At 43.1% G+C, this 27,740-nt stretch overlaps 1 protein-coding gene across 4 annotated transcripts; it reads left to right on the forward strand.

Annotated features, from left to right (window-relative positions):
• Positions 1-1,724: 1,724 nt before the first annotated feature.
• Positions 1,725-26,689, forward strand: sptbn4a (spectrin, beta, non-erythrocytic 4a). 4 transcript variants are annotated; one of them, XM_058627946.1, is made up of 20 exons: positions 1,741-1,809; positions 3,131-3,285; positions 14,223-14,486; positions 16,384-16,617; positions 17,095-17,184; positions 17,261-17,539; positions 17,622-17,752; positions 18,013-18,217; positions 18,789-19,034; positions 19,169-19,303; positions 19,716-19,957; positions 20,619-20,757; positions 20,869-20,953; positions 21,138-21,349; positions 21,559-23,099; positions 23,247-23,307; positions 23,404-23,672; positions 24,920-25,090; positions 25,229-25,271; positions 26,335-26,689. In XM_058627946.1, exons 2-20 carry the CDS (start codon positions 3,163-3,165, stop codon positions 26,632-26,634), a joined length of 4,770 nt encoding a protein of 1,589 aa, XP_058483929.1. In that variant the 5' UTR covers positions 1,741-1,809; positions 3,131-3,162; the 3' UTR covers positions 26,635-26,689. The 4 variants fall into 4 exon arrangements, with proteins under 4 accessions (XP_058483930.1, XP_058483929.1, XP_058483931.1 ...); XM_058627947.1 differs by lacking the exon at positions 3,131-3,285 and having other exon boundaries at positions 1,725-1,809; XM_058627945.1 differs by lacking the exon at positions 1,741-1,809 and having other exon boundaries at positions 2,086-3,285.
• The last annotated feature ends 1,051 nt before the right edge of the window (positions 26,690-27,740 follow it).

The following is a 27,740-nucleotide window of genomic DNA, read 5'->3' on the forward strand; positions in this document are numbered from 1 at the left end:
CTCTACTGGGCTCTACTCAGTTTGGTATGAGGCACGTCGTTTTCCATTACTTCATAGTACCTCCTCAACGTTGGCAGGGTCATCAACTGCCGTGATGTTTCTTATCAGTGTACTGAATCATTAGAATCAGTTAATTTAAAGATTTGTTCACCGAATTGTCCAGTACTTCCTGCATTACCGAACTGAAATATGGCTGAACGGGTTGTAATTCGGCTCACAGTCGCCAGCTTTCAGCAGTGCTGGTCGCTAAATACACCAGACTAAATACACCGTCGCGATCATGACTCTTTCAGTGACGACATTCTCTGACCAATCAGTGGCCAGTAGTCTTGTCTACTTCGCATTTTAGTATCGAACCATGCAGCTCGCTTGTAACCTCACCAGAGCAGGTACCAAAAAAAGCATCAGAACATGGAGTGGTCTCCAGAACCAGGACCAAATATTTGATAATCATCTCTTAACTCTTAACAGAAAGAAAGCTCACAGAAGCTCAGTGCAGTGTGCCATGTTGCCACTTCTGTATTTACCCTTACATTTACAGTAATGCCCACTGTCAATGACGTAGGGTGGTTGAACTTTGGTTCCAGTGTGAACGCGGGCTGGTTCATTTAAAGTGCTGAGGTTCTGAGGCCGTGGCTTTACAGTATGTGTTGCCTGAGACACCTGAGTTTGGAAGTTCCTTCTCCATCTATCTGCCTATGACCTCATTGAGACCTGGTTTTAACTGCTGTGAATTAACCAAGCACACATGAACAGTGTGCTGAACATGCCCATGTGTGTCCTTTACACATTTAATATTTGTTATTCATTTGGTTTGAGTTAGTTCTGATGGGAACTCGGGCTGAACGGTTTTGAATAAATATCTAATTGCGTTTATTTTGATAGGAATTGCGATATTTTCCGGGCCACACGGTTGGTGTAGTGGTTAGCACTCTTGCCTTTGCTGCAAGAAGACCCAGGTTAGAGCCCCAGTTGGAACAAGGGTCTTTCTGCATAGAGTTTGCATGTTCTCCCTGTGTGTATGTGGCTTTTCTCCGGGTTCTCTGGCTTCCTCCCACAGTCCAAAAACATGTTGGGGATTAGGTAAATTGGACACTCTAAACTGACCGTAGGTGTGGTTGTTTGTCTCTATATGTGGCCCTGCGATGGACTGGAAGCTTTGATTTTTACATCATTATTCTCATTTTCATTCGAAAAACACGTTTAAAATGATTACTGTGTAATATTTGTGCAGCTCTGTAAGAAATAAAGGTGTCTGAAAATTAAGATGTGTGTAGATCAAGACAATATTTCAACTTAAATGATATTTTGACATACATTTCGGCTTTAATAAATATTGCGACTCTATTGCTATATATTGCGATTTTGATAAAATTGTTTCCTGTTTTTAATGCAATGGTGTATAATGTTAAAAGTAATGAATGCAAAAGCAATCTCCATTATAAGCCATATTATTAACAAAGATGGATTACAGTTCTGAACGAGACATGTAAAACAAAATACACAATCAGTCTGAAGAAAACAACAGAACTTGCTCTTGTCTTCTCATGAAACTTTTAATCATCGCTTAGAAAAAAAACCCAAAAAAACTGAGCAATATATAAATAAAAAATGTTTTCAGTGCTGCAGCATGAAGACGGACAAAAATACCACAACCAAATCCAGAGCTTGTGTTTTTTCCATGACATAAAATCTTTCTCTTTCTGTGTTTCAGATTCCATGAAGCTGAATTAGCCCCGAAACACACGCAGACCCTGCATGCAGACATATTTTCAGCAGGAGAATCACGTGCGGGTCGCCTTAAAGACGGTGAGTGCACAGTAATTCAGTCAGCTGCACTGTGGACCACTGTGTGCATGCATCCTTCCTTCCCTCTCATTCAGCTGTTTTAAAAAAACGACAACCCCCCCCCTTCCCAAATCCTGCTCCCGCTCCGAGTGCAGTCATTTCTAGTGCAGAGAAATGTCCCTGGTGACACTGAAGGATGACGCAGGCTCTCTCTTCCTTTCTCTGTTCCTCTACCCCCCACCCTACCATCTTTTTTTTTTTTTTTACTTGCACTCCCCTTCTTCTTTTGCTCTGATGCTCCCCCTTTTTCTCCGTTCCCTCTCCCCTTCTACTCTTGCTGTCTCCCTCCCTTCTCCCCTCCTTCTCTCTCTCCTCCTCTCTCTCTCTCTCTCTCCTTGCTCTAGCACTGCAGTGCTGATTGTGATTGCACACACACTCACACACACACACACACACTCACACAAGCGCACACACACGCACACACAGGAGCATAGCTGAGCGGCAAGGACTGCAGCAGCATGCACCAACCGCGGCTGAGCTGTGCAGGGACATGAGGAAGGGGAACTGAGGAGAGAAGAGAATCTGCTATTTTGGCACCAGCACACAGGCTGCTGTGCATCTGGTGTGAGCATCTTTGCAGCAGTGGGGATGATGCATTTCAAGAGCGGATAGCTTATGTTATCCGGCCTGCTCTGCACTCTGCATCCCATTCACCCTGCTCCTCCCACTCCAACTCTTCCTCCTCCTCCTGTATAAAGCGTCGTTAGACAGGACTACTGATTGACCAGGAGTGGAGAGTGGTGGATGGTCAGGTTTTTTTTTTTTGCTCTGGCTGAAAGATTGCTCTGTGGTTTATGCTACATCTACACCTCCACTGATGGCTGGATTGTAATTGACATTTGGAGCTTCAAAGACACCCACAGCCCTCAAGGAATCTTGGATGTGTGTCATTCTTTACCACTGTTGTCACTGGCGCATTTCCTCTCTTTTTGCTGGTTGCCTTTGCTTTTCTGTGAGACTGGCTAGCAGGCACTGCAGCATCAGGACTGCAAGACCCATGAAGTAGTAGGGCATAAGGACCCAGGGGTGACCCAGCGGAAGGGTTTGAGTGCTTCCATTGCTACCACTGCTGCTGAGGTGCTTATCTTGATTTTTTTTTTTTTTCCTCCAGAAAAGGGTGTCTGGTGGGGGTTGGGGAGGGTGGTGACAGCACAGGTACCCAGGCCCCTGCAGAGCAGAGCGGGTGGCTCTTGCGTAGAGGAGGCAGGCAGGACGTCCTGTGGGAAAGAAGGGCTGGCTCAAGCCTTGGGCTCCTGATGGTGGCTATTTTTGTCTCCCCTAGCTGAGTGATTGGGACAGCGGGTGGAAGAGAAGATGCTGATGGCCCGAGACACAGCGCGGGATGAGGCTCAGAAGCTACACAGGAAGTGGCTGAAGCACCAGGCCTTTATGGCAGAACTGGCCCGCAATAAGGAATGGCTGGCCAAGATAGAACAGGTGAGTGGAGGGGGATCAGGGCAGTGATGATGGAGGGAGGGAGGGAGGAGAAGGGTGAGCACAAATGGGCAGAGCAGGTGAGTTTGGGGGGTATGAACCATGCGAAAGAGATCACATGACTGAGAAACAGTGCTGATGTTGGGTGTGGTGGCAGTGAAACAGAATACATGAAAGTGGGAAAGATGTCATCACCTAGATTTCACTTCATCCCTTTGCTCGGGGACATCCTGAATTACACTCTCAAGGTTATATTGTTGTAGTGGCTGTTGTTGTTGTCAGGTACAAAGGTGCTGTGGTCCCCATGGTTCCTTTGGTGTTTTTGCTCTATTTACTCGTCATCTGAATTCCCTGTTTCAGTTACTGAGGTGGCAGCGAATCATATAGACTAGAGGACACGTGAACCGATGCAGTAACGAAGGCCCAACATGCACAGATTACAACATGCCTCGTCTTTTCCTTTACGTGCCATTGAAAGGTGCATTGAAAACACAGCTGATGTAAAGTCACTCGGTCACATGTGGTTTTTTTATTTGCTCTGAATTCCCAGCATGCTTTGCTACCCCGATAGAGCAACATCCCATCCACACAGAATGTTCTCCGTGCCCTCTGCCTCTGTGAAGCTCAGGTGGCCTCTTAAGATGTAAATGAGTCAATGAAACTCCATTGCTGCTAATGGCACGTTGCATTTGAATGGTTTGAGTCACAAATATGTTGCTGTCGGGATAAAATGGGATTCTGAGCTTAGGCACATGTCAAGCTGCAGTTGATGACACATGTAGAGAACATACAGTGGATACACGTAGTGCCTGGATTGAGTGCAGTTTATATAAATCATAATGTGTTCTTAAATCAATCAAATTATACGTGTAAAACCCAAAGTTCCCAATGGAAACATGCTTATGTTTTTAAACAGAATTGCTTTCTTTAGTTTGTGATCATGATTCATAATGATGCAAATAACTGATGTGGTTAATCCAGGAAGTGCTCTTTTGAATTTGGCTCCAGGCATCATAATAACATTTGAAAATGTCCGACAGAAGCCACTTACTGTGCTGCGAGGTGAATTCCGCTTTTGATTAGTTTTCACTCTCTATACTAATATCAGTCAAGTCAAAAGCGGTGAATGAAAACACAACCTGGTCCATTATAGTTTCATTTCTGTATCGGTTTCACTCGTCTTTGGCCTCACCGAAATGTATTTACATCTCTGCTGATGTCCTGAGAGGTTTTGTTGACATTGTTTTAATTATTCATTTTCATTGAATACATTAACAAATTCATTAGACTGTATAGATTTAGCACGGCTGTATATCACCTGAGAAAGAAACCTTCATGGAGGAGCCATCCATGTGTGAAATGCATTTCGAGGCTTATGGTGCTACAGTGGAGAACCAGCAGACACCTCCATTTAGTTCAGTCACGATGCAAAACAGCCAAAACATGACTTCTGCCAGGACCGTGTTGCATACCAATCAGTGTGTGCAGATAGGTTTTTTTGCTTTTAGGAGACGGTGTTTTATTTACTTCTTCTTAACCAGTGTCAGTTCTTTCTTTTCCTTTTTTTTTTTTTATTCACAGGTTTCGTGACTGAATGTCTCGTTCTGTTCTCCACAGTGTGATGTCTGTGGCTCTTAGAGCACGAGAGTACGCTTGTTCCACTACTGCCAGTTAAACAGCAACATTCCAGAGTGTTTTATTCATGAAGTGAACACCTGAGAAGTTATTCGGCAACGTTAAATGCACATAAGCGTATGTATGGGAATGTTAATAATCAAATAAGCTGCACTGCAGCAACAGAGCTCACGTAAACACGGAAATATTTGATACTGTCAAACCGATACATGGTACTTCAACATTAATGCCAGTTCATTGATGTGCAGTGTGTACTCTGTGTTGTCACACAGTGGCGCAGTGGCTTGCATTGTTGCCTCACCGCAGCACTGCACTTCGAACATGAGCCTTTCTGTGTGGCGTTTGCATGTCCTCTCCGTGTGTATCTGGGATTTTTTTCCGGGTCAATTGACCATAGGTGTGAATGTGAGTGAATGGCTGTTTACGTTTGTCCTGCAGTGGACCAGTCCAGGGTGTACCCCACCTTATGCCTTATGTCCGATGGCTCCAACCCTCATGTGAAGGGGCGGACAATGAGTGTGTTGTTCATCTCTGTGTGTTTGTCCTGTGATTGGCTCCAGCGCCTCCTGTGATCATCATGTGGAGGATAAAGTGGTAGAAAATGAATGAATGAATGAATGAATGTGCTATAGGTTCAAGTACAGTCAGTTTGTATGATCGTAAATGATGTGTAAAACAGACGCAACATTTCTAAGTTTGGTTGTTTTTAAATCTTAAAGCAAAACTCCAAACACACACATTTATTTATTTTTTTACATGTGAGGATTTGCTGCTCATCTTGTTGAAAGCCGAGTTTTCCACTGTTGCTGAACAAATTTTGATTGAGAAAAACGCAACGTGTTTATATCAACTAGGGCTGCAACTAACGATTATTTTCCTGATCGATTATTTTTTCCGATTAATAAAAAAATGTCAGAAAATGTTGATGTTTCTCAAACCTGGAAAGGATGATGTCCTCAAATGTCTCGTTCTGTCCAAGAAACAAAAATTCAGATTCAAGGAGCAAAGAAACCAGGAAATATTCACATTCAAGAAGCTGGAAAATCATGAAACTTGTTTTAATTCCTTAAAAACACTCAAACCCATTAATTGATTATCAAAGTTGATTTAGTAAACAAATTATAATCGATTAATCGAGTTTTGGACACTGTTTTCTTGTTGGATTTTCGATGTACTATCCAAACACTTCTCAACACACCCCAAATCATCGCAAGTGATCAACTACAGTAATACTTTATTCACATTGTGATACAAACTCTTCTCCAAGTGTGACTTAGCCAAGACATGGTCAGTTAGTGGCATAAAACGTACAATTGGGCAACCATGTCAACCACATCAATTACATTAGAAGACCATTAATGCAAATATTATAGTTTATTTTGTGTGCAGTGTCAGAAAACTGCATTTGAAGAAGAGGAAATGGAGTTATAATGCAAGAGAATTGGATGAAAGAGGTCAAGTGGCGTATTGTACAAGCTTTAAAGACTGTTTAAAGCTGGAAAAGATCCCTTTTTTTGCTGTAACTCGTCATTGTGGCGTTACAACCAATTGTACAGTGTAACCACGACAATGACCACCTTCATATAGATCCCCTTTAAGCCTTGCTTTCACTCTTGTGTTTAGATAGCTGGGTTTATGTCAAAACCGTTATTTCATATCAAAAGCAATGAAGAGAATAGCTGTTTTTACACTGCTTATCATGGCACAACACCAGTTCTGAGGGACAGTACCTGAGTCCTTACCAGCGTCATTTTCCCCCACTGTATCTTTACAAGAATGACCAAACAAGGACAGCTAGAGGTACAAAAGTTGCTGCTTTAAAAACATATAGTTATAGTTATATTGTATTGTATTGTTCATCATTATCGCCAACAAAGGTGAAACAAAACAAACCTGCTCACTCAAAAGAAGTTGGGGAAACATGGGGACAATCGGTGCACACATCTATATATATAATAGCTATTTAATAATATATTTTACTGTATACACACAACCTGGTGTGTATTTAAAATTATAAATTTTTTCTTTATGAAATTGGAAAATACATTGTTTTACACTGATGTAACCATAATTATGTTCATATTATTATATATTATGCAGCAGTCATACAGACTGGAGAAAGGGGCAGACATTTCACAATGGATACCAACATTGTATATATATATCACATGGCAACCGGGGCACTTTGTAACACTTAAATAGAAAATTTCAATATTAAAATTTTGCTTCATTTAAAAGAATGCAGCTGCTGTGACTCAACCTAGAAGGACGAGTGGAAATGGACTGAAACAGGACACTGCTTTCCTCTAATTCATCAGCACATTTGTACGAACTTTGATGGCAAATACGGAGAAATAAGCAGAAAGGACTGACACAGAGTGCAGAAGATGGCTGCTCCACAGTGGATGTCTCCCCTGTGCTGTTTGGCATGATTTCCTAATGCCTGTGTCTGTAGCCCTGTACACACACACTTCCAAGAGACCATGTGTCCTCAAAGCTCTGCTGGCATTACTTAATCTACCCCCACCTCTCTATCTGTCGTTACCTGAGAGACTGAGAGAAAAGATGACTCCGCGTCCTGCCACAATTGGAGAACTCGGCGTCCTTTTGGAAGGGTTCCCGCTCCGGGGCCCTCACCTCTCCTCTCTCGCAGTACTTACTCAGCACATGGAGCCAACCGCACAGCTCCAGACCGGCTCGTGTTTGTGGAGGATCTGTGGACGCGTCTCTGTTACAGTGGGAGGACTCGCGGCTGACCTTGTGCCAGGACTCACCATCAGCTCAGTGTGGCTTTGAAAAGCCACAGATGGATCGCACATAGATCTGTGACAAGCTACCGGACCGTGCGCCACTCGTCGTCAGTTTGTCACGTCTGTGCCGGACCTCGAGCGTTTTTTACGATGATCCCGGATCAACATGTTTCTGTCAGTTCGCACTGGCTCGTCTCTCTCTCTCTTTATCACGTTGTATGTGTGATTGATTAGACTGTAGTAAAAGAAGATCAGGTGCAGATGATGAGATTACTTCTCCACTCACCTGTCTCTTTACCAAATCTTTGCCTTGGCATACCAGAAAGATGATTCTCTTCTGTTCTTGCTCAATACGCTTTCATTTCAAAATGCAAAACCCGTCTGGCAGCACAAGATGGCGTCTCCATCCATCCATCCATCCATCCATCCATCCATCCATCCATCCATCTTCTGCTGCTTTATCCTCTACATGAGGGTCACAGGGGGTACTGTGCCAATCTCTGCTGACATAGGGCGATAGGCGGGGTCACACCCTGGACAGTTCGCCAGTCCATCACAGGGCCACACATAGAGACAAACAACCATTCACTGTCACTCTCACACCTATAGTCAATTTAGAGTGTCCAATTTAAGATGGTGTTTAAATGTAAATACAAAGTATATATACATTTCTCCTTCAGTGGCTACAAACTCTTATTTTTGAAGCAATTACACACTTTTACAGACATACCCATTGTAAATTTCTGCTAATAAATCCTCCAAAATGTTCCAGACTGGACCTTTAAAGTTACATAATCCACCAAATCCCAATAGCCTAAGATAAAACTAAGAATGTTTGTTCTTCTGTGGCTGCATTCCACTCTGCTGCTTGCTTCACCGCGAGGGTTCTGCGTGTTCTCACTGGCTTCCTGTTCCCCTCGCCATTGTCATCATGCGTTATCAGGGACACCTACAGTATTTTCCTTCTATGATAAAAGAGGCATACGCTTCCTGACAGCTCTACCCCGACTGTGACCCTAACAAACCCGTCAACAGCATAGTAGACTGCAGGTGCGGTGCAGTAAACTTTTTAAGGCTGAAGTCGTTTACTCAAATAACTTTGCAGTTTTACTCACGAGACGAAGAGGTAACACGGTTATTTTTAGCGGTAGGATAACGTATTTGATGGTGGAGTGGGTGTTTTTCAAAATGAGTTAAGGTGTCCTTAGACATAGTGTGAAGAAGTGAGTAAGTTAATAAGTGAAATATTTATTTCTTGACACAGAACAATAGACATTAGTTTAAACTATGTTGTTTTTTGTGATGTTATTATTATAATAATAATAATTATTATTATTATTTCTATGTACAAATAAAATGCAATTCTTCCTTCCTGTAAAAATCTGAATGATAAACATTTAACAAACCCTTCCAGCCCAAGCGCTCACCATCCCCGTGCTTGTTGCTTATGTCATACTGTATATCTACGTCGTGTTACATATTTATTTGCCTGCAACCCTGACATTGTAAAGTAAATAAACGACAGCGCCATGAAGCAGCATTTTTACAAACATGACTGATTCCTTACAGCTAATTTACCTTTCAGTCTTTAGTGTGTGTAGTCTTTCCTCATCAGATACATTTGTGTTGAGTCAATATCACGACAAACGCGTCTTTATTTACTATTCTATCATTTACTTAAACACATTTTATTAAGGACTTTTCTACAGTTCCTGTCGTTTTAATCCAAAATGCATTAATACGATTAATACGATGTCAGAATAAGTATGGGTGAAGAAGAAAACAATAAAAGTTATTTAATCGTCTTCCAAATTATTACATCACTATATCCTGTCATTTATTTATTTGCTACCAATACATTAAGAGGCAACATGCTGATACATGATCAATAAAGACTCATGATCTATTTCTTTGAACATTTAACTTGTCCAGGTTCAAGTATGGAAACACAACACGAGTGAGTGAGGGAGTAACACAGGTACAATGTCACACTTGCCCCATACTTTTATATCTGTGATTGAATGTTCTACACGAAGGCAGGGCCAGTTCAAGAGACTCTAGGGACCCCTGGTAAAAGGGACACTGGGGAAGCTCTACATTGGATTTGAAAGAAATCATGATAATGTCATTTGGACTAATGAACTACTGTCATTTTTGTAGACTAATGCAATCGTTTGCCCACAAATTTGCACGTCCCTGTATGACAACACATAATCGATAATTTTGTAATTGAACTTTGACAATATTGTTTAAAATACCAGTAATTGTCTGTCTTTTAAAAAGCGTGATAGATTTTGGAGTAGCCAAACAATGTCCTGGTTGGACTAAAAATAGCTGTGCATCTGTGATCCACGTAACCTGCATCATTTACAAACTAGACCAATGAATAAAATAAAATAAAAAAAATCACCTGATGTTTAATTTTCCTCAGTCTCAAGACGTGTAGGCTGGTACTTTAATAAAAAAAAGCAATATACAGTACATATGCAACGTTGTTATTATGCTGGCTGAACTGTGTAGCCCCAGCACTGCTGCTTGTTATATTTGGGATTAAAAAAGAAAGAGAGTACCTGGCTGCAGCTGCAGGTAACCTTCTTCTTACTAACTTATTACTTATTACTTACTAATTAAATGTTATATTGTCCTGATGCTCCCGACAAGGCAAGAAAACCTGAATTTTCACTTACAGTTCACACACTGTTCCTCCTTTCTCTGTTAAATCATCAACCAAGTCACAACACTGCCATGTATGAGCAGTTTATATGACATGTGCTTTGTTTGACTCACTTTATTGGGCAGTCGAGGCAAGGAAAACTGTTTTATTTATGAAGCACGTTTCATACACAAAGGTAGAATCATGGTGTGAGGGCACTATTATGACTGCTCTGATTATACTGCACATCATCATTGTTATCTTTTGCTTTCACTTACTCTTTGATTGCACTTGTGAGGGCCTTTTCATGCTCACCAAACCGGATGTGCAGATTAGGAGTGAAAATTGCGATCCTTTTTTATTGGTTATAGATTTTTGGTTCACATTTTGTCTTCACACTAGGGGCCACACGGTTGTTGTAGTGGTCAGCTACTCTTGCTTTTGCAGCAAGAAGACCTGGGTTTGCGACCCAGTCAGAACAAAGGCTTTTCTGCATGGAGTGTGCATGTTCTCCTCGCGTGTGCATGGGTTTTCTCCCAGTTCTCCGGGTTCTCCGGTTTCCTCCCACAGTCCAAAAGCGTGCAGATTTGGGGATAAGGTAAATGGGACACTCGTAATTGACCAAGATTGTGAGAGTAAAAGATTGTTTGTCTCTATGTGGCCCTGTGATGGACTGGCGAAATGTCCAGGGTGTGACCCCGCCTATCTCCCCATGTCAGCTGAGATTGGCACAGCACCCTTCCACGACCCTCATGTGGAGGATAAAGCGGTAGAAGACGGTTGGGTCTTCACACCACCTGCACTGCAGGCTTCCGCCCAGATAGACGTCCTTTGATCTGTACGCAGGTTACCGCAGCAACCATGGTAGTGGTCAGAAGTGTGTTTGCAACAGCCTGCCTGAATTTACTAGTAGTAGAAGAAGAAGAAGAAGAAGGAGGAATAGCATGCAGCCCGCTTCCACCTCATCTCTATTCTTGTTCATCGCCTTTCTTAGGGCCAACCTATCCGTGATCATAACTCGCAACGCCACCAGTCACTGCGCCACCGACTGGCAACGGGAAGTAAACCTTCAGTAAAAAACAACATTTCATTTAGGCTTTCAGGGTGTGACCTACGTTTACAATACTCTCACCTATCAAATTGTTGGTGCCCTCTCTTGCTGGGTGGGGTGCAAGGAGCCATTCAGTGCTGCTTGCAGCCCTAGTTTTTACTTGTTTCTCCTTATTAACTCTTCTCAATCTAAATCTGAATAATTTTGTCCATACAGTGGCCCGGATCTAGTACGGCCCCATTATGTAAAATTAGTAAATGAATCCAGTCAGCTGTTTTCAGGACTTTGCTCCACATTTTTAAAAGAACAAATGACATCAAAACAGATGCTTGAATACTTTTCATGCCATGTCATGCCATTCATGCCTCATTGTCAAAGCAGATACTGTATGAGCTGAGCTGTTTATGACAGATGCTCATCTCAGTGTTGCATTGCGTGGCAGGCTGCAGTTGAAGTCCACTCGGCGATGGGGTGTGTTTTCCCTATTTTTACGCATCGGTCTCACAGATGTTACTTTCGTGTGTGCGGTAAGTGTAAATATGTGATTTTTTCTTTGTCACACCGCCGCCACCACCCACTGACTCACTATGCTGCTGTATCAGCAGCGGCAGGCAGGCAGGCAGCTCCTGCAGATTTTTTCGGCACAACAATGCTGCCACAAGAGCGCGGATCCTACGTGGTGGACATTAAAATATCACACCATGGCGGCAATGAGTTGCCCGGAAAATTCACGTCACAGATGCCCTTTGGATCCAACTGTGTCCAGGCTGTAGCCCAGCACTGCACACCTGCAGCCTCGTCCCTGCTCTACAAACCTTTGATTCTTTCTCTTTTTTTTCTCCCCCTACTCTGCCTTTCTCCTCTCCTCTCCTCTCCTCTCCTCTCTCCACCCCCCTCTCTGATTCCTTCTCCCTTTGCTCCACTCTGAGTCAGTAAAGGAGAGAGAGAGGGAGGTAGAGAGAGACCTGTTTTCTGCTGGCTCTGCATTATGAGACGGAGAGCGAGGCTGAGGAAAGATAGGAGTGAGAAAGAGGGATGTGAGAGTGAGCACTAGCAGCAGTTAAGCAGTGAGCCTGTGCCAAGAGGAGGAATGCAGCACTGCATTATGAAAGCCATCGGATATACTGTGGGTCCAGCGCTGTGTGAAAGATGAGGGGAAGAAGCGGGATTTAGACAATAAAAATCCATCATCTACACGCTTATTGTTATTATTAGTAATATTATTATATTATTATAATAATAATAATAATAATAAAACACAAGCTGAGTAAATGATCTCACAGTACATGTCAGGAGAATGTTAAAAAAAGAAAATGCATGTTTAAATAAGACCACACTGCAACATTAAAAGGGGCTTTAAGGCCTTTTTTTTTTTTCTTTTTCTTTTTTAATCCTGATGCAAAAAAATAATCCCAAATCTTCTCATAATCATCATCCTTCAGTTTCAGTGTTTGTGCAGCAGTGTCTCTGAATCTCCTGCAGCATGATCGAAAACTTCATTCCTTTGCATCACTTGGTAATTTCAGGCTTTTACTCTAATGACCTGCTGCTGTTTTAGACGTCCGATGTTTTTATAAGACTGTTTATCATCCGTTCGCCTCAATGTTCGCTCGATGTCCGTTTGTTTAACCCACATCATTGGAGTCTTAGCTATCTGTGGATTGATTTCTGAGTTTTTTTAATAAAGGTTAAGTGAAATAAAAGGGGGAAACACCTCCTCTCTCTGTCTATCTCTCTCTTTCTCTCTCTGCCGTTGATGGGAGGAGACTGGTGTTAATCCCATTTAGGGGAGATCTTCATTGACACAAAATGCCGCAAGCTTTGATCTCTCTGCGTCGTGGACAGAGGCTAACATTGAGGAGCACATGCACAGGACGGAGCGGTGCCGTTTTCGAGTCATCATGCGTGTTTTTTGGGTCAGCCCGGAGCTAAACTTCACTCCACACACCTGCCTCTCTGCAAGCGGGAGGCTCCGGGCCTTTGGCATGGAGCTGTGTTGTCCTGAGCTATTCTGGGGACAGCACCGGATTTAGCCACTCACTTTTCTTTTTTAAGTCCCGTGTAGTATTCCTTTCACACTGCAGATGTGAAACATCGGAATAAACACAGAGTGTTTGAATTCAGTTCAGGGTTTAGAACCAGATGATGTAGTGTGGAGACAATAAAGCTCTGTGAATGGCAAGTTCCTTTTGATCACCGTTGTGAATGCAAAAATAGATTTATATCGTTTAAGAGATGAAATGTTGCATTATATTCACTGCTGGTATGCAGCGTTTTAGATCCGTACTATTATATGGTATTGATTTGTGTAACTTAAAGTCTTGCGTCTATGCATTTGTCATAGCGACTCCTATTTAAGATTAATTAGAATTCCTTATATTTGCACAAATCAGTGATAGTGCACTGGAATAAGCACGTCTGCACCCTCATGGGCACCTCAGCCCTTGACCTGCCCTAAGATTCAAACTGGCAACCTTCTGGTTGCAAGCCAAATTTGTGCTTCATGAACATGTGTGTAATTCTTTGTTTGCAGTTTGAATCCTTTCTCTTTTTTTTTTCTTGTCTTACAAACCAAATCTTAACATCTAAAATGGTTGACGATTCTGTAATAAAGTTGTGCAGTGCACAGATTTCAAATGAGGCAATAATGATCCCAGCATATAAGAATCGTCCCTCGAAGAAAGAGCTGACATTTAAGAAAGGAGAAGCAAAATAAATCACTCAGCCTGGAAATGACAGCGCAACACAGAGTGTAGGTTTTAAATTGGATATGTTTAACGTATGAATCTGTGTTGTTTATTCAGCAGTCAGATTATGGTGACATTTTTTTTTTTTATTCTCTTATCTTCAGGAGGGTCAGGAGCTGATCCAGGAGAAGCCAGAGCTGCGCTCCGTGGTTCAGCAGAAGCTCGTGGAGATCCGAGAGTGCTGGTCCGACCTGGAGAGCACCACCAAGGCCAAGGCCCGCCAGCTCTTTGAAAACAACAAGCCCGAGCCGGCAGTGAAGAGCTACTCTGACCTCGACCACCAGCTCTCCCACCTGGAGCGGCAGCCGCCTCAGCTGGAGCAGGCTCATCATCTGCCCACCTTCAATGAGCAGCTCCAGAAATTCCAGGCAAGTCTCAAAGCGCCGCAGTGTAAAAAAAAAAAAAAAAAATACTATCGTTCAGTGTCTGACCTCTGATTATCCTCTGCTTTATCGAGCAGTGTGTCACATTCTGCCCTCTTCAACTGCATGTTTGCATTCAAGTGCCCACATCTTTTATTCTACAGCTCACCGTAAACTGTTGCTTCATAAAACTAAACATTGCTCAGCTCCTACACACCGGGGAGATATCGAATGCCATTGCGTACATTTATATGTTTTTAAAGTATATATTTGTCCTTTTGCCTTAATTTAAAATGAAAAGAAAGAAATAAAAGAGGGAGTGCAGGGGAGTAAAGAGTTCAGTTGGATGACAAACTGGGGACAAGGGGGCGGAACGCTGCCCTGACCACTTATTAATGAATTGTTCCAGTTAAATTTCTGATGCAGTCTTGTCTTTCAGCGCAGCCCCTGGAGTTCATACAAAACCTGCATATTTTATGAGCACATTTGAACCTTAAAACAATTATTAAATGCCTTTCAAAAATCTTTTTGGGAGCTCACAAGTGTTCATCACTCAGTGTGACCTCTATGGTTTTTAGCGGCTATTATATTGTTCACTGGGCCTCAGGAGTGGTGGTCCTCGCTCTGCAAAATGGCTCCATTCTGCATCACGTCTTCACTATATCACTGGAATGTTATTAGTGTTGCATTATACTGATAATTTAGGTGATAGACACAATGGAAAAATATATATTTTAGCCACTTAACTAAAGGTTTGCCTCATAAAATGTGCACCAGCTTAAGTATTTATCACCTTATTTTGCAGGGAAACAATCACATATTACTAGAAACTGACCAAGTGCCCACTCCTCATACCAATGTCCATAGAGAAAATCAGCCATTTTACATTATAGCACACAGGAGTTGTTGATTCTGTGCTCTTTCCATTAATAAGTTCAAATGTGTTATTTTGTGACGTCAGTGTTTAAAATCCTTAATTCGTATTGACCTTAGTGACACGCACTAATCAAACGAGACAGCAGTTGACTGGCATCTCTTGTGTCCCCACAAGCTAGAAATCCTAATTTTGTCAAGAGACTTTGGTTAGGGAATGTGCTTTACAAACAGTTTCTAATAGAAAAAAGATGTTTAACAACAAGATAAAGTGGTGAATATATTCTTAAGATAGCCTACGCCTTGGTAAGTGGTTTCAGTTATAACGTGCCTCCAAATCTCAGGCTGGTTCTCGGTGCAGGGAGTGCACTGCACAGTCAGCACTGACTATCTTTGTACATCATACTCTGCCACGTCACAAAAACGTTATTATTCCTGTCACATACATGCCGAATTTTGTAAAATGTTATTAATGTGAGAGTGTGGATAGTTGTATTAACTGTACTGCTATGTAGTTGGTTTATGGCCTCATCATTTATTCATATTATTTCCATGAAGAGTCTTTATCTCAAAGGAATGTACCTGTGAAATAGTTGCACAGTAAATAAATGTACACTCGAGTAAAAGTACAGAGTAGCTTATGAAGTAGCATTAAACTCTTGGGTTAGAGTGCAGCACTTTTGTAAAATAGAATTTGAAAATCTGCATTTTGGACTTAAATCTTTTGGTATTTAATGCTGACATGACAAATGTTTGTATAACTGGAAGACTGTAATCAGGGTTTTTGACACACGATAGTATAGTTCAGCTCATTGTAGTGTATATAATGTTCCACAAAGGCCACCGATGTATGTTCTTAAACACGTGGTTCAGTGGCATTAAAAAAAATGCAACATATGCTTTTTTTTTTTTTTTCCCCTTCAAGTGAGGCCTCCCATTACATAACCCTGAAATGTTCTGATAGGAAAAAGCTGATGTGCCGTGTTTGTCCATGCCTGTAACATGACCTTCGTCTTCCCTCTCCGTGCAGGCTATGGAGTCTCAGATAGGGGACTTTTACAAGGATGTGGGAGAGCTGGGCAGCTTGCAGGGGGTCTGCCTTCCTCAGCGGGGCCTGATGGCAGGTGAGAAGGAAAGCAGCGAGCAGTCGGGCATGGTCGAGACGCGCATCGTCCGACTCATTGAGCCCCTGAAGGAGAGACGCCGCATCCTGTTGGCTTCCAAAGAAATGCACCAAGTCGCTCAGGACCTGGAAGATGAGATAGTGAGTGGAACAAGGCCTACATACATACAACCCTCATTCATACAGCTGTGGTTGTAAAATGAATGTTGATTTGTAACGTTATAAAGTCGATGAGACATTGTAAGTAGTTGGTTTCGATGTGCATGCAAATACAAATATTTGGTCATTATTTTATTTTAACATACAGTATGTATCAGTTCAGCTCATCATAAGCCATGAAACAGATACACTGTTACTATTTTAAGCTAAAATTGGTCCATGTGCATGTTTAAAGGTGTACATATATAAAGTATCACAGTATATGAAGCCAATTAAGCATTTTATATAATATTGTGTGTTGTAAATGGTTTTTTTTTGTGCTTATTAATGATTCCAGCATGTTGAATTTTCTTGTGTAAACTGCTTAATGGTATTGTGGTCCATGTATTTCAGAAATCAGAATACATTCACGCTCACACCTTTTGACAAAGCTCTGACCTGACTTTTGTTTCTTTATAGCTGTGGATTCAGGAAAGGCTTCCCTTGGCTTACTGTAAGGACTATGGGAATAACCTCCAGGGTGTACAGCAGCATGTAAAAAAGAACCAGGTAAGTGTCCAAAAATGTCACCTGGAATGGGACCTCATCTGTAAGTCTGGGTACTGACCTCTGATTGGTCCTTCAGACCCTCCAGAGGGAGCTGACAGGGCGGCGGGCTCGCGTTGAAGAGGTTCTGGACCGGGCGGGTATTATCGCTTCCCTGAGGACTCCCGAGGTGGAGTTTGTGCGTGAAGGGGCGGGACACGTGCGCCAGCTGTGGGAGGTTTTGCAGCTGGAGACAGAACGGAGGTCTGTGATGCTGGATGCTACGCTACAGGCTCAGCAGTACTACAGTGAGGCAGCTAAAGTGGAAACCTGGCTGTCGGGTCAGAAGCTCCAACTTGCCAGTGAAGAAAAAGGCACGGTATGGACAGTCCTGTGTAATGCATGCCAATATTTCGGTGTCGTCAACACCGACGTTGCAACATCATTGTCATATTTTTCAGGATGAGTCGAGCACTCTGCAGCTGCTGAAGGCCCACGTGGCTCTGGAGCAAACGGTGGAAACGTACGCCGAGACAGTTGGCATGTTATCCCAGCAATGCCAGCACCTGCTGGAAATGGGTCACCCAGAAAGGTGTGGCATCAACCCAAACTCACACAAAACCTGTGAAATGTTTGATTATTACCCCTTTTTATCCAATAGAGGACTTGCTTGAGTTTTCCTGAAGATAAAAATAAAAGACGCCTCTTGGAAGAGAAATGAAATGTCTTCAAGAAACCCTGAGCAAGTCCAGTTCCCTGTATCTGCAATCCTCAAGATGCAGTGACCTGAATGACTAAGAACCTTCACAGACGAAATGATTCCTGCGTTTGCTGTCACATTTTCCTCAACAGTGAGCAGCTCACCAAGCAGCAGTCCCACATAGACCGGCTGTATGTGTCCCTCAAGGACATGGTGGAGCACAGGAAGACCAAGCTGGAGCAGCAGTACTGGCTCTATCAGCTCAACAAGGAGGTGGAGGAGTTGGAGAAGTGGATCACGGATCGCGAGACCGTGGCCAGTTCCACCGAGCTGGGTCAGGACCTTGAGGATGTCACGGTCAGTCCATCGAGTGTGGTTTTATGAGATATCCTGTAACTGCACTTACAAATAGTCAGTGTCAGGGACAAGGACAGACAGGCACATGTCCAGTAAAAACATGGCTGCCAGTGGAGACATCAGAAAAAGTCATTTCAGCCACTTAATGCAAGGCTTCCACTGATAAAATGATCAGCCATATGTTAGATGTTGATTATGTGTAAATACTACATACAAGTACACTTGGTTGGTTTTTCAGCTTCATGATAAGAAAAAGATTAGCAGTAATTATTTCACTGGCCATGTGATAATTGGCATGTTAATGTTAAAAATGACAATAATAGTTTTAATCAAAGCATAATTAACACAGAGCCAAGTGAATATGCTCAATGACGATCTACTCTGGGTGATATTCGGATCTTAAGCTGGACCACAGACGGTCCCGTCTATTCCAAGCAAAATGGAAAGTTCCATTGCCTGAAAAAATTTATTATTATAAGTTTAATTAGGTTGTTTAATTGCGGTATAAGAGTGCATTAGTTCACAGTTGTGTGGCCGGTCCCTGTAGTGTTGTGAAGTTCATGTGTTTCAGGTGCTTCAAGAGAGGTTCACAAAGTTTGCCTCAGAGACCAACAACGTTGGCCAGCAGCGCATGGAGCAGGTGAACAAAATGGTGAACGAGATGATCGACTGCGGCCACACCGACGCGGCCACCATCGCCGAGTGGAAGGACGGCCTGAATGAGTCGTGGGCTGACCTCCTGGAGCTGATGGAGACTCGCAGGCAGATGCTGGCGGCGTCACACCAGCTGCACAGGTTCTTCACCGACTGCAAAGAGGTACAGTCAAAACAAGTATCAGTCTCTGACTCAGGTGTGCTGTGCTCTTCGTCACATCAAAGGTAGACTGGCTGTGACACATGCACCTTCTATTTTTAAAGCGGTCATGATGACGGCACAGTCCTGTGTTGCAGGTCTTGGCTCAGATCGCAGGGAAGATGAAGCAGCTGCCAGAGGTGAGAGCGTGCCAGGCCAACATCACCAATCCAGCCACCCTGCAGAGACTCATGCACTCCTTTGAGCATGCCCTTCAACTGCTCGTTGCACAGGCAAGTGATATGATTATTTTTGAACCCATGAGTCATACAATGTCATTTTTCTCTCTCTTTTTTTTAACACCATATAAGTGACCCTAACCCTTAGGTTAGAAAGTATAACTCCAGTATGTTCACATGGACACTTTTGTTTCTTGAAATTGCTTATTTTGTTTTTGTTCATTTTGATTCTCATGAATTCAACTTCCAAACTGGATGTACTGACATGGATTTACTTTGTGGGGTCTCTCTATTGTGTAGGTGTGAATGTGAGAATGGATGGTTGGTGACCTGTCCAGGGTGTACTCCGCCTTTCACCCTATGTCAGCTGAGATTGGCACCAGTGCCTCTCGTGATCCTCATGTGGAGGATAAAGCTGTAGAAGATGAGTGAGTGAATGAACTGTCTTTGTTCTGTTCTGGTGCAGGTGAGGCAGCTGCAGGAGAACGCTGCCCAGCTGAGGACCATCTACGCTGGCGAGAAGGCCGAGGCCATCATGGTCAAAGAGCAGGAGGTGATGGAGGCGTGGAAAGCGCTGCTGAGCTCCTGCGAGTCTAGTCGCATCCAGGTTACTTCAGTGACCGACAAGGTGCAGTTCTTCTCGGTGGTGCGTGAAAACCTGATGTGGATGGAAGGCATCATGGGCCAGATAGGCTGGGATGAGCCAAGGTAAGACCTGATCCTGCCATGGTCTTGTTTGGCTGTGTTGAAATGTACAACGTGTGATGTTTAAGTCATTTCATTATGTCCTTTAGTGTTCCTCTGAGCGGTGATGTTCAACTGCAGTCCCAGTAGACAGAAGTTCATTACCATGTGGTGTCAAAGGAAGCCGCTGTACTTCTTTGACCTAATGTCAAACATCATCTGTTTATGAAAATTTCACAGGATGTAGCGAAGAGCCCCAAATGTTCATTATTTGTCATTTGTAACACCTTGTTGTTGCAGATGTTATATGATATATCAACAAATATGCATACATGCAGCACAATTCATTGAAACAGACAAAATTGCTAGTTGAAGCAGGGCTGCAACTTAATTTACTTACTAACTTTTATCGTGTCTTTGTTGAGTCTTTGAAATGTCAGAGAAAAAAAACGCCATCAGCAAAAAGAAAACAATAATAAAGCTGAAGTCAGTGAGTGCTCCACATCTTAGTGAAACACTCAAATGATTATCGTCGGATCAAAACTGCGCGATATGCGCTAGTGGCTCAAATCTCTCCTTAACCGTAGCGCATTACGTAAACATTTTACACTGTGCAGGTGCAAGAGTTCCCTAAAAGTATGTGTCACTTAATATAATGTGTATTATCTAAACCCTCTTTCCTCAGGGATTTGACAGCTCTGGAGGTGATGATGAGGCAACACCAAGAGATGAAAGCCAAAATAGATGGCCGCAACAAGACCATACAGCAATGTGCAGATCTGGGCAAGATCCTGATAGCTGCAGGAAACCCTGCATCCGAAGAGGTGAGGGAAATGTATTATGCAAGACAGTCATTTGTATGTTATGTTAATACAAATACCACAAAACCCATGCAGTATGTTGACACCGTGACTGTAATGTGTCTGTCAACACAGATTAAAGAGAAGCTGGACAGCCTTCTGTCTAAGCAGAAGGATCTGGTCGAAAAATGGGACAAACACCAGGAAAGGTTGCAACGCAGTGAGTACATGCCTTTATCAGAGGAGGAGCAGCATAAAACAAAACTGGATGTTTAACATCAAATCAATTCAAATGATTTGTTACCACACTGCAAATACAAGCATGTAAATGACAGAGCTCTACTGTGATATTGAAATGTGGTGTATAGGTAACCGTGCCACTGTTGGTCTGCCGTTGCTTCCAGAGCAGGAACAGTTCCAGTTTGCCCAGGAGACAGTCAAGGCAGAGGCCTGGCTGAAAGCCAAGGAGCCACTGATCACCTCCAAGGAGCCAGAAGGAGGGGGGGCCCAGGCCCAAACAGACGAGGCAGAGCAGCTCATCCTTCGCCACGAGGCCTTCCGCAAGGCTGCCGTAACCTGGAAAGAACGTTTCAGCTCCCTCCGTCAGCTTTCCGCAGTAAGCTTGACTGCAGATAAATGTTTAATCAGTTCAGTGGAGTCAGAATTTAATGCTGCTATAGTAAAACAAAAAAAGTGACCTTGTTTTGTTGTGTTTGCGTGGCGTAGGCATGATGCATTCATTGTTTTGGGTTTATATCTGTTTAATTAAGTTTTCTGCATGTGGTTTATGTAGTGCTACAATTTACCTGAAATTTTTCTTTTCAGGCTGAGAAGAAAAAAGAGGAGGAGAAGAAGACAACCCCACTCTCCAGTCGAAGGATGTTCCCATTATCTTGTTTGACTCCAAACGTTGCCTCAACCAGTGCTACCTCACCTTTCCTGAGGCAGACAATAAAGGGGCATATAGAAAACAAACCATCACAGACCTGTCTGGATCTGGGTGCCACCCCTGCTTCCCAGAGATTGTCCTCAGCCCTTGCCAGCTACAATCCAGTTATAAATGGATCGGGCTACCACGGACTGGAACAGCAAAACAGTGGGAAGTTAATGAGCTCCTCATACCTTGGGATGAACCACCAGGCGGCTGGAGGTGGAAGTGACTCTGGTTACTCAGCGTTGACCTCTCAGAGTGGTGGAGCAGATACTTCGACTTACCTTGGGATAAACCATCAAACTGTTGGTAGTGCAGAAAGTTCTGGGTACTTTGGACTAACTTCTGGGTGTGTGGGGAATATGCAAAACCATCTAAGTAGTGGCAGATTAGGAAGTTCGGGTAACATAGCGCAACAGACAAGCAGTGGAGGTTTGGGAAATCCTAGCTTTCTCCCTCAACAGAATATGGGCAGTTCGGGATATTTGGCACAACAGCCTAATATTGGGAGTTCTGGGTATTTGGCACAGCAGTGTAACATGGGGAGTTCTGGGTATTTGGCACAACAGTCTAACATGGGGAGCTCTGGGTATTTGGCACAGCAGTCCAACATGGGGAGTTCCGGGTATTTGGCACAACAGCCTAATATGGGGAGTTCTGGTTACTTGGCACAACAGCCTAATACGGGGAGTTCTGCGTATTTGGCACAACAGCCTAATACGGGGAGTTCTGGGTATCTGGCACAACAGCCTAATGCGGGGAGTTCTGGGTATCTGGCACCACAGCCTAATATGGGGAGTTCTGGGTATTTGGCACAGCAGCCTAACATGGGGAGTTCTGGATACCTAGCACAGAATTATCAGAGCACTGGGGGATTAGGTAGCTCAGGCTTTCTAGCACAAAATAATTACAGCAGTGGAAGTCTGGGTAGTTCTGGTTTCTTAGCTCAGAGTGGTGGCATCATGGACCCTAAAATGGCATATGCATGGCAGCACCTAAAAGCTGACTTCATGCAGCCCAGGATCAACCACATCCACAAGGCCGTAAATCCTCTCCTTGAAGCCAGCAGAGTGCAACGGGAACAGTATGGTGACATCCCAATGGCAGACATGATGGGGCCAGAGTCTGGGCTGGAGCTCCTTCACGGTAGACTCCAAAGGGATCCCCGCGGCAGCCGCTCTGACCCTCAGATGGACCATCTGAGGCGAGAGAGGGAGTACAAGCTGGGTAGACAGACCTCCAGTGAGCAGGAGATCCAGGCCAGGCTGAACGAGCTGCCAATGATTGTGCGTCAGGAGCGTTACCGGAGACGCCTGGAGAGGCAGTCGTCCAGTGAACAGGAGGCGCAAACAGGAAGCGGCAAACAGAAGCTACAGAGACAGGACTCGAGTGACTTAGAGGGCTCCGTTAAAGAGGGCTCTGACAAACGCTCAGGGTATGTGAATGAGTCTTGCTGTAGACTGTGAAATTCAAACAATGTGAAAACTTTGGCTTTACAAGTAACGCCTCATCAGAGCTGATTTTTATGGTCACATGATGATGTGTGTCCTGCTTTGGTGACTCATCTGTGTTGTCATTGCAGGGAGAAGAGATCTACCATGGCAGAGATTGTAGAACAAGTCCAGGAGAGAGAGGCAGCACAGGTGAGTTAGCAGTACACCGTGTTTTCGATGCAACGCATTTCCTTTGTGTCATTGCATCAAATTTATATTTATTTATATTTTCCTCTGCTATTTCAGGCACGAGGAGAGCCTTATCGCCCTCCCAGCAGCCTCTCGGCACCTGTGACTCGTTTCGACGGACGGCCCCGTGCCCGAGACCGTCCAAAACCGAGAAGGAGGCCCCGTCCAAAAGAGCCTGAGGAGACACGGCGCTCTCGCTCAGCCCCAGCAACTGGAGCCCCAACGACTCCCCAGCCGCCTTCCCTCACTGCCCATAATGAAGGATTCCTCTACCGCAAAAAGGCCACCAGTGCTGACCTAGATGGTCAACAGAAGAGCCCCAACAGGTACAGCCATCACTGACAAATGATACCACTGAATGTTTCGCCTTGGCGCCATTCGCGTCTATCACTTCAGTGTGTTTTTGTATATTCCGGAAGTCAGTGTTTTGGCCATAAGAGAAGACAGATTTCTTTTCACTATCAACCATGACTAATATCAGAGGCATTGTTGCACTCGTCTGCAGAGAAGAAACCCCTGTCATGCGTGGTGTTTCACCATTTACTTCGGGGGCTCTGTATGGATGAGAACTGCTTCCAGTGATACTTTCACATGATGAGTAGATGCTCCATAGCTGGGAAATCCTGGCCTGGCCTCGGTACGAGCTAGCACGTCATCAAATTAGCTCCATGTCATGTGACGGTAGCACTGAAAGCAGTTCTCATCCATACGGAGTTCCCAAAGTAAATGGGGAAACTCGCAAAACCACACACGGTGGCAGTTTGTTCTCTGCAGATGTTTGCACTAGAGACAGATTGCATTATAGCAACTCGAGTTTTTTCTTCCACTTCATGAAATCAAGTTGAGTCGTGAATCTTCAATTTTTCCATTGTTTAATGTAATGCAATTGCAGTAGTGCATATACATTGTTAAATAAGCAGTTGACATGCAACAGATTTGAAACTGACAGGGCATGTCTGAACAACAGTGAGTTTAGGGCTTCAACTAACAAATGTTTTTTATAATCAATTAATCTGTTGATTTATTTTCTCAATTAATCGAAAATGTTTGATGATTATGTTCTCAAAAGTCTCCAAAAATGTGTCCGCAAACCAAAATGATTCAGTTTTTAATCATTGCTTTGTTATATTGAGCAAAGAAGCCAGAAAGTATTCCCATTTAAGAAGCTGGAAAATCAGAAAACTTGTTTTGATTCTTTAAAAAAACACTCAAACTGATCTGATCTGATCTGTTATCAAAATAGTTGACGATGAATCGCGCAATTGTTTCAGCCAAGTGAATTTCAATAAATGGAATTGTGCTTGTGCACCTTCATAGTGACTGTTTTCTCCTTTTTCCCTTTATGTCATCTGAAATGAGAATTTGTACTACTACTACTACTAATAACAATAATAACAATAATAATAATAATAATAAATCGATAAATCATCATATGACACAAAACCTTCCCCTAAAACAGCCAAACATAAGATGGCGTCATATGTCTGTCTTTAATGTAATGATGAAATGAAATGAAAATGTATAAAAGTATAATCCAAATGATAACTGTATGTCATTTTACTCTACATTACAGTAAGTCGTGGGTCAATGTATACTGTGTGCTGAAAGAGGGAACGCTGACCTTCTACAAGGACGCCAGGAACCACAAGACGACGTACAACGAAGAGCCATCCGTTGAACTCCGTGACTGCTCATTTGATCCTTCACTGGGATACAAGAAGAAGAAAAATGTTTTTATTCTCCAGTAAGAACTATTTTATACTCCTGTGGTTTAAATAGGGATGTACCAATTGTGATATTGTGTCTGAATACTGATGAAACATGTGGTCATAAAAGATTGTGTATGAGAATCTTAACGTATCTCTTATTTTTCTTGCCACAGAATAAACGATGGAAACTTCTTTGTATTCCATGCGAAAGATGAGGTAAGAACTTTTATATTTCCGATGCGTGTGTAGTTGTGTGGCCGTGCTGAAATACTCACCAGTGCATCAAACACTTATTAATCCATATTAATCTCCTCTTATTAAAAAAAAGAGGTCAAGTAATGATTATATAGCGTAAACCAGCTAAGTGCATTTTCTTACATTTTATGTTCCTTTTATCGCAGATTCTTTTCCATAGGAATAAATGAAGTAATTTTCCAAACTCACATATTTTTCAATCTATTCGTACAAATAGTAGTAGCGTTTCAGCCTCGGCAATGACCCAAGGCAATCTCTCCAACTTTAAGCCTCATTTTGTAGGTTTCTTTGCAGCATTGAGATTGTTGATAGCACCTGTGCACAGACAGGTGTAGAGGCACAGCCAATAGGAGTGCTCGCTCTCTTTCACTGGAAACTGCGAATCCTGTCATGATGCTGCAGGTTTTGTTATGTGGCCGTAAACATCCTGGAGGAGGTGCAGAAGTGCTCTCTCTCTCTCTCTCTCCCTCTCTGATCAGTTGGTTTGCATTATTCTGAATGTTGTAATGGAATCACTGTCAAATATCATCTTGATGACCATCTTTGATTTATCGTGTGAATCTTTTGGATGTAGAAAAAATCTACCTTAACCCAAGTTCCACCTTGATGAGTTATAGTCATGGAATGATGTATTCATGCCGATGTAGACATTTTGACAATCCAATAATATCACATATATAATCTGTTACCAGCCATCTGTACTTTTACTTATTGTGGAGCAGGATAATTTTCCATCTCTCATCAGTGATGATAACAGAGTCTGAGTGAGTGAGTGAGTGAGTGAGTGATTGAGTGAATATGTGTGTGTGTGTGTGTGTGTGTGTGGTCTCGAAAAGTGAAGCCTAAAACCACAAATGACTAATGTAGTAAATGAGAGGTCCAGTGCTCTGTCGAGTCAATTCACTCCCTGTTTTCTCTGAATTGAAAGCGTTCCTTCTTTCAAGAACATAACTAGCACCTGAAATCAGTTTGAACATGAAAAAAGAGACTCTCTAAGTTCCCTTTCTTCTGCTGGTGTCTGTAGGAAGACATGAAGGCCTGGACTTCAAACATCTCCTCCTGTATATCCGAGTATGACGACATGGCCAAGTGGGACAAGCCTGGGACCTCGTCCATGGACCCTGACCACTCGGAGAGGAAGGAGAAGTCGGAGGGCGACGCGGACGCCAGGTCAGAGAGGTCTGAGCTGGCCGAAGGGGAGGAGAGGTCTGAGAAGGAGAGGTCAGAGAAAGGGGATGGCTCTGAGAAGCTAGACACATCAGAAATCGCAGACAAGATGGAGGGCGGGGCTGGGGGCTCCAGCACGTCTGGAAAAAGCAAATGAGGAGCCCCCTTTGTCGTTTTAAATTTACTCACTGACAGAGGGCTTGGGAGGCAGTAGGTGGGAGGGAGGGAGGGAGGGAGGGATGTACGGATGGATGGATGAATGGATGATAGATGGATGGATGATGGATGAATGGAGAGCATGTGCAGCTAGGTTTGCAGATCATCAGTCACAGAGCCGGAACACACTGAGGCAACAGTCCTTGGACTGACTACTGTAACTGTGACAGACTAATCTCTCAGCCCCTCCCCTTCACCCAGGCAATACATCAGTGCTTGCATTGTGCCACCTACTGGCAGACAGGAGGTTGGCCCAGACAGACTGACAAACAGACAGACAGACGGAACGACTGACTCCAACAAGTGGCCCCAGGATTTAGTCACTGTCATGTCCCATCGTTGATCGTTTAATCTCTTGGATTCACAGCATCCTTCTGTATGTATCTTTGACTGATAATGTAATGCTCTGTCTATCTAGACAAACCCAAGAAGTGGTGAATGAAATGTTCCACAATATTAAAAGAAAAAAATAGAAGAAGAAGAAGAAAAAAAAAAAAGGAAAAATGTTTTTTGAAGCAATATACTTTTTTTATTTCTTCTCTTTGGTCGAGATAGCAAGAGAGAGAGAGAGAGAGAGAGAAAAAAAAAAGGGGGGGAAGGAAACAAGAAATAGTTGCAACTCTATTGATTTGTCTCTTCCACGTAAGCTTATGCCGGGCAGTTGTGCACCTTAGACACCTGACACATCTGTATACTAAACATAGTGACATTTAATCCCATCACATGGCTAGCTTTCAACCATGTTAATATAATGGAATGCTGGTGTTACCCACCTGATTTCATCAGTGTCAATTACTACACATTTCTACAGTTTTCATTTCGGGGTTATTATTCCTGCTATTCTTCTTATTGAGTTCATAATGATCTGTGTCAAGAAAAGAGCTCTCCGTCCAGTTTTAACCCGTTAACACAAAGGTGTGTGGTTTCAAAGTGACAATGCTCAAAGTAACACTTAAGCCCGTGTGGCACAATGCCTTTTTATACATGACGAAAAAATCATTGCATGAAATAATCTGTTAGTGCACCTGTTAAACTTGCCTTTTCTTT

Source organism: Solea solea, chromosome 4 (assembly GCF_958295425.1).
Source record: "Solea solea chromosome 4, fSolSol10.1, whole genome shotgun sequence".
Taxonomy (NCBI): Eukaryota; Metazoa; Chordata; class Actinopteri; order Pleuronectiformes; family Soleidae; genus Solea; species Solea solea.

Excerpts from the sequence above, each read along its gene's own strand:
- sptbn4a (XM_058627946.1), top strand. The coding sequence starts at position 3,163 with ATGCTGATGGCCCGAGACACAGCGCGGGATGAGGCTCAGAAGCTACAC. Across the intron at positions 18,218-18,788 it reads AGGACCTTGAGGATGTCACG|GTGCTTCAAGAGAGGTTCAC; the intron begins GTCAGTCCATCG and ends CATGTGTTTCAG. Across the intron at positions 23,100-23,246 it reads GGCTCTGACAAACGCTCAGG|GGAGAAGAGATCTACCATGG; the intron begins GTATGTGAATGA and ends TTGTCATTGCAG.